This window comes from Mesitornis unicolor, unplaced genomic scaffold (genome assembly GCF_000695765.1).
Source record: "Mesitornis unicolor isolate BGI_N332 unplaced genomic scaffold, ASM69576v1 scaffold883, whole genome shotgun sequence".
Classification (NCBI taxonomy): domain Eukaryota; kingdom Metazoa; phylum Chordata; class Aves; order Mesitornithiformes; family Mesitornithidae; genus Mesitornis; species Mesitornis unicolor.
Genome location: NW_010175120.1, coordinates 11,266 through 17,658, shown reverse-complemented (window position 1 = coordinate 17,658; position 6,393 = coordinate 11,266). Strand labels below are relative to the sequence as shown.

The following is a 6,393-nucleotide window of genomic DNA, read 5'->3' as shown; positions in this document are numbered from 1 at the left end:
GCTGAACCGTGTTTCATGCTGATTGGAGAGATTTTTGAGTTGCGAGGAAGTAAGTTGTAAACCTGCTTATTTACTAGTGGAATTTGTTGACCAGGAAACCTGGGGCACTTTGCAATTCAGATTTTTCTGCTGTTTCAATAAGTGGAAGTGTCTTTGCACTTTTTGCATAGCCAGTTTGTTTGGAACAGAGCTGTTCTTCAGTAGTGCATCACTTTGGAAAATTCAAAAGTGAAATCGCAACATAACATGGCAGTAAAAACATAACTGGTAGACGAAGGCATTTGCCTTTTTGTATTCTTAAGTCTTTAATTTAATTTAAAAAAAAATCTTGAAAAAACAGAAAAGTACAAAAGCATGTTTTTTGTAAATAGGCTGCATGTTAGAATGTATGAATTATGAGTAGTGAAAGGTGGCTTTATTACAGAACATGGCACTGACAAAGCAAGGTAATTTTAATGACCATTTTAAGTGTATGCGTTTTAGTTCTACAATTTGTATAATGGGAAAGGTGCTAGAATTGTGGCATCTTTTCAGTACCAGATTTTTTTCTTCTCCTTTACGTAACTGAATGGTGGTAATGAAGAAAACTATTTTTGTTTCGATTTGAATGTGCAGCTTTACTTGACACTCTGTAGAATTATTTACAGGGTAACTATTACGAAATGCTGCACCTTCCAAAAATGGCAGATGTCTCTTCCAAATATAGATTTTCTTGTGCTGATGGTGAACAGCATGAAAGATTGATTAACCAGTAATTACTAGGAAGCACTCACATTTGTTTCCTTTATTTATAATGAAAAACTAACTGCTTGCTCTGAGTGAAAATGTTTTCAGAATTTTAATGCTGCTGCTGTGTGTACAACATTATTCTAGTAGGTATGAAAATGGTGTGAATTTTGAGAGGTTTTCTTTTTTCTAGTAGAAAAAGGGTTTGGAGTAGTTGTATGGCTCAGTAAACTTGAAATATTCTTAAACATAAAAGTTTACAGTATGATCTACAAATGCATATTACAGATATGTTTGTGTAATTGGCAGGTCTTTAAAACCATATAGCAAACAGCAGAGGGAAAGCAACCAAGGAAAATGAGACCCATGTACAATTAGTGAAGTCTTAGAAAGGACTATAAGAGATACGTTTACTGTAGGGATTGGTTTTTTTGTGGGGGCAGTGGAGGGGAGGGTTTTGGACACGATCATGCATTCACTAATACTAACTTCTTGATCTTTATTTTCTGTCATTTTTCATTGTTGTAGTGTTCAAGTGGGTCAGAAAAACATTAATTGCACTAGTACAAGTCACTTTTGGGAGAACTATCAACAAGTAAGTAGCTGTTACTTTAACTGAACCTGCATCCTTGTTCTATGAAAAAAAAGGCTGAGAGCAGAATTGTTAAAAAAAATAAATCTGGATATTCTTTATATATTTGTTTTCCACAGCTCAATTTACAATTATGTTATGCTGATGAGAGAAGACACAGATATGTGAATTACCTTTTTCCTTAATATTTTCCCCTACTTGGGGCTTTACTTTTGGAAGAACACATTGTTTCATGGGAGCTGGAACTATAAAGAGAGACTTTTTTCCTTGAGTGAAGCAGCCTTGCATGTATATTTGAATATATTCATATAGGTAAAATAACTTGCTGTCCTGTTTTTCTGAATGTCCTGGTTCTGGGTTTTATTAGTTCATGCTTCATCTTATAGTCCCATGAAGATTTTGCCAGATCTGAAACTAGGTTTTCTTTCAAATCGAATATGTATTTCTCTAAAGTGACTGAAATAATGTTTATATACAATTAGAATCATTAATTTATAGCATGAAACCTGTACACATGTAACAGTGATACATGTTCATAAAGGTATTTTTCTGTATCGTTTGAAGATATATCTGCCAAGTGAGGCCAGGATGAGGCTATGAAGTAAGTGTGTGTGTCTGTACACACTTTTCATGTGGAAAGCTGTAGAATCATAGAATGGTTATGGTTGGAAGAGACCTTTAAGATCATTAAGTCCAACTGTTTTCTGACTCTGCCATGCCCGCTCCTAAACCATGTCCCTATAGCATTGGCCAGAAAATGTTTGGAAAAGTATTCTACCAGCAGAACAGGCTGTTCCTTTGTCCAGTCAGGGACTAAATTCTCAGATGCCAGCATGGCTTTTAAACCCTCTCGTCTATGTTATGTGGTGGTAAATTGGACAAGAAGTGATGGGAAGTCATGCAGTTGACTCCTGGTGAACTGACGGTCTCTGACAGTATCTATTCACTGAGTTCTGGATCGATCGGTTCATTCGTTCACACAATGCTGATATTTAACATGAAAGACACGTGAGAGAGGACACAGTGTGTGTGTGTGTGTGTGTGTGTGTGTCAGCACAGCATGCATGCAAAGTTACTATAAGGCTTTTTATGTATTGGTTGAATTTTGACATTTATTGATTTGAAGGGTTTCAGTTGTGCTGTGGCACAGTTAGTGCTGCCCGGAGCCCGCCGTCTGCCTCAGACTCTTTGTGCTGAAGGCTCCAGTGAGTGCCTGCAGTCACAGGAGGAGGCTGCTTTCTCCATTTGTAATCCCTTCACTAATGTGCTGTTGGTTTCTGTGAGGGAACTAACTATACTTTTATAAAAACTTCATGTTTTTATCCCACCAGGCACATTTGTGCCTGCAACTAGCTTGGAGTTTGCTGCAATAAGTTAGTTAGCTGACTTTTCTGTCTGTACCCATGGAGCCTTTATAGTGCCTATCCTTGAAATGTAGTTTCAACGTTTATTTCAATGTAGTACTTGTAATTTGTAATATATGTTTGTGTATTCTACTGAAATGGAGCCTTCTCCACATCTCAGTCAGGTATCTGGAGTGACCTAGGTCCCAACCAGAGACTTGCTGTAATGCTGGTGAAATCAGCTCAGATAAATTGTGATAATTACCTGAAAATGAGCCTCATTTCCACTACTCTCTGAAGTAAAAAGAATAGATCGGCATAAAACGTGAAAGACCAGTTCTGATATGCTCCCTCCTGCACTTCTTCTCAGGCAGATCCGTGACACTGTACACTGGATGTTCAGTGAACCAATGCTTGTTTACTACATCGGTGTGTTTCGAGATACATTTTGGCCAAATGGAAAGTTAGCACTGCCACTGAGAGCCAAGAGCGATGAACAAAAGCAAGAGGCAAAACAGAGAGCACAGCAAAAACTACTTGAAAACATTCCAGGTGAGATAACTTTCATTCTGTATAATCATGGATTTCATAACTAGTAAGGAAACTGGTTGATCAAATACTGTTCTGTTGCATTTTAGATTTTCTCTGTAGAGTTGTAAATTATGCTTATTTACATAAATAAGGATGACTTTTGTCTTTTTGCCTCTTCTGTCTGGTAAAGGGTGTAGATTGGGTATTATTGGTGGTGCAAAATCCAGTATGGCTGTACTCCTGTCTATATGTAATATTCATTAGGGAACCTAAGTCAAGTCAAGACTCTGCAGGTTCTCTGTTGAGTAAATGCCAGGTGGTTCTGCTACCTGAAACTGCCAGGTGGTTCTGCTACCTGAAACTACTTGAAAATAGGGAGAGTGGCACCACCCAATTACTTCTATTTCAGAATTGAAGATGGAGGTCTACCTATGCTGCCAGTGTTGTGTGTTGCTATCGATTTCTGATAAAAGGTTTCAGGGCACTGAAGGTTAGACCTGCAGATGCTCCATCCTGTCCCATGCACAGGACAGGGAGTCCATTTACCTAATTCTGACTCTTCAGAGACTGTGTAAACCCAAAGGCATCTAACTAGGAAGAACCAAAATTAATTCCCATTAGCCCTTGGAAATGCACTTAAACATAGCTTGAATGCTCTTTATCTCCCCTCTGTCTGAATAGAATGTACTTTAATGAGCTATTTTATGGCTTCATGAGTTATCTCATGCACCCCTGTGCAGTAGGTTGTTTAATCAAATTTACTGCAAAAACAGCATCAGGTATGCATGTGAAATAATTGTCATTTGCTGTGTAAACAACCCTCCGTTTACTCTGTATGTTATGTACTCACCTACCTAGAATAGACTTCCATAGTTTGTTTGTGGTTTAGTTTGTTTCTGAGTTTGGAGAGAGATGTCAGAATGTAGCTGAATGCATCTTAAGTTAATGATGAAGCATTGGATCACTATTTTTTCTCCAATTTAATCCAAAATGAAAATAATTGACTTTGAATTCTTTAATCTGCTTACTTGTGGGAAGTATTTTCTGTGAAGACTGAGAGGCAATTAAAGTGCTAAATCTGTTTTAACTGTTGTAGGAATTCTGTCTTTGTGGCTGAAGGTTTATTTAAGTGAATGTTTTAATAACGTATGAGATTAGACTTGACCTTGCGAAGTGAGCTACCTAAGAGGCATACTATATATTGTGTTAAAACACTTAAAATGTTGTCGTGGAGATGCATGCACTATTATTTAACTTGGGTAACTTGAGAATACGGTATCTATTCAGCCTGTGACCCAAGTTACCTGTGTGCTTTTAAAAGGCTGGTGAATGGGGACATTGTATCTTGTAACCAAGGCCCATGAAGTTCAGTGGTTTCATTTCCCCTCCCTACTGGGCAGTAGTGTTAGACGGAGGCTTTGCCTAGCCCCAGTGAAACAACATCAGCTGAAGTAACATTTGTTGCAGATACTCTGCAGAATCTTGTTGGACAACAGAATGCCCGCCATGGCATAGTGAAAGTGTTCAATGCGTTGCAAGAAAGAAAGGCTAACAAGCATCTACTCTATGTGAGTAACTAGAAAAGCAGCGTTTTCACTTTATAATCCTGTTAATTGCTGAGCTCTGCTCACTCAGTGTTGAAGCCTGGGATGTGTGTGTATTTACAGAGGTTAGTGTTGGACTGTTGTTCTTTGTGCAAGTAACTCTTTTGGTTACTAAAGTAAGTTGGAAAAAATGTACTTGGTTCCATCATTTGCCTAATTTTGAATAACAAAAAACTGTTTAAAAACAGTATTGCTTTTGCCTGAAGGAAATCCTCTACCACATCTAACTTGCCTGACTTTGAGGGGCAAACTAATTTCTTCATGTAGCTGAAAAAAATAAACATAGCCTGGCTAGTCGCATAACACAGCTGCAGCGCAGGAGGGGACACAGCCCTCTCAGGAGGGGCGTGCCCTGGTGCTTGCTTACGTAGCTGCCATGACTTTGGTGCAACAGCACTGGTTTGTACAGGGAGGGAAATTGCCAGCTGAAAGCAGCTGCCTGTGGCACTTGCCTTCTTTCAGCCTTAAGAAGTTTCTTGTATTATCTGTAGGGCGCCTCCTAATTTTAGGATGAAAGAAAAGTTGTTGCAGGAATGATGAGTAGAATGACCCTATGTGCTTCTGGTATCTGTGATGCTCTGAGCATTTCGGAAAGGAAAAAAATTCTCATTTGCCATCTGTGCTCATCTTCACTCTTTTCTGTTTTTCAGGTTTTGCTGGAACTGCTGCTAACTGAACTGTGTCCTGAGCTAAGAGCTCATTTAGAGCAGCTTAATGCCTCTTAGGTTTGAATCTGCACAATTGGACCACTAGAGAAATGTCTATGTCCAATAATAGACATGAAACTTATTTCCTCTTTTCCATAGAGGGTTGAGGACTATGATTATTTTTAGTGTTTTTCTTTCCTCTTGAGTTTTCTGTGAAGTAAACAGACTTGAAAAGATGTAATGCTGTAGTAGGGTAGATGAAACAATGCTGTATAGTTGCCAATTTTTATTTAATTTGTTCTATTTGACTACTCTTCTGTTTCAAATATAGATTGAAAAATAAATGTTCATATAAGCTGAAAGAAACCAGAAAATATTTTAAACATTTATGAAAGGAAATTTTGCTTATAGTGGTAAACTAATGAATGTTGTACAGTTCTAATCTCCTCACTGAGGATCTGAGCATTCCTTTTTTCTTGTGTATTGAAAAAGCCTTGTTGTGCAATACTACATGTAAAGCTATTGTGAAAATTTTATCAGTTTTGTTTTTACCAAAGATTTCCCATAGTTTGAAGCATTTGTAAGCAATAAATAACACAACTGGATTGTAGTACTTGAGGCTGTATTGACAACTATGAGTCTGACAGCACTAGTTTCATAAGGAATATTTACATTACTTTGAAGTCTGTGTCAAAAATATGTTATGTAAACTGGTTTGTCCTAACAGAATGCCTGTGCTAAATGTTAGTTCAGAGATTAGTGCTTATGAATTGCTTCTATGAATGATTAAGTAGACATTTAATTAAACCATTCTAATAACTTCCCTGATATTACTCAGGGCTGTTTTATTCAAATGCCCTAATTTCAAACAACCTTCAAATCTTTCCCTTATTTTATACAAGGAAAGAAAACTATGTCTTCAGTGTTTTATAATTTCTGTAAAAATATGT

The 6,393-nt window shown here is 37.5% G+C and overlaps 1 protein-coding gene across 1 annotated transcript in view; it reads left to right on the top strand.

The window, feature by feature from the left end:
- SNX25 (sorting nexin 25) overlaps positions 1-6,037 on the top strand; it is a gene marked incomplete at its 5' end in the record, with an annotated part of 42,410 nt that extends 36,373 nt beyond the window's left edge. Inside the window, 5 exon segments of the mRNA XM_010181257.1 lie at positions 1-49; positions 1,255-1,321; positions 3,032-3,213; positions 4,660-4,760; positions 5,447-6,037. The exon segment at positions 1-49 is cut by the window's left edge and continues 81 nt beyond it. Of these exon segments, the coding sequence (XP_010179559.1) occupies positions 1-49; positions 1,255-1,321; positions 3,032-3,213; positions 4,660-4,760; positions 5,447-5,521 (474 nt within the window).
- Between the last annotated feature and the right edge of the window lie 356 nt (positions 6,038-6,393).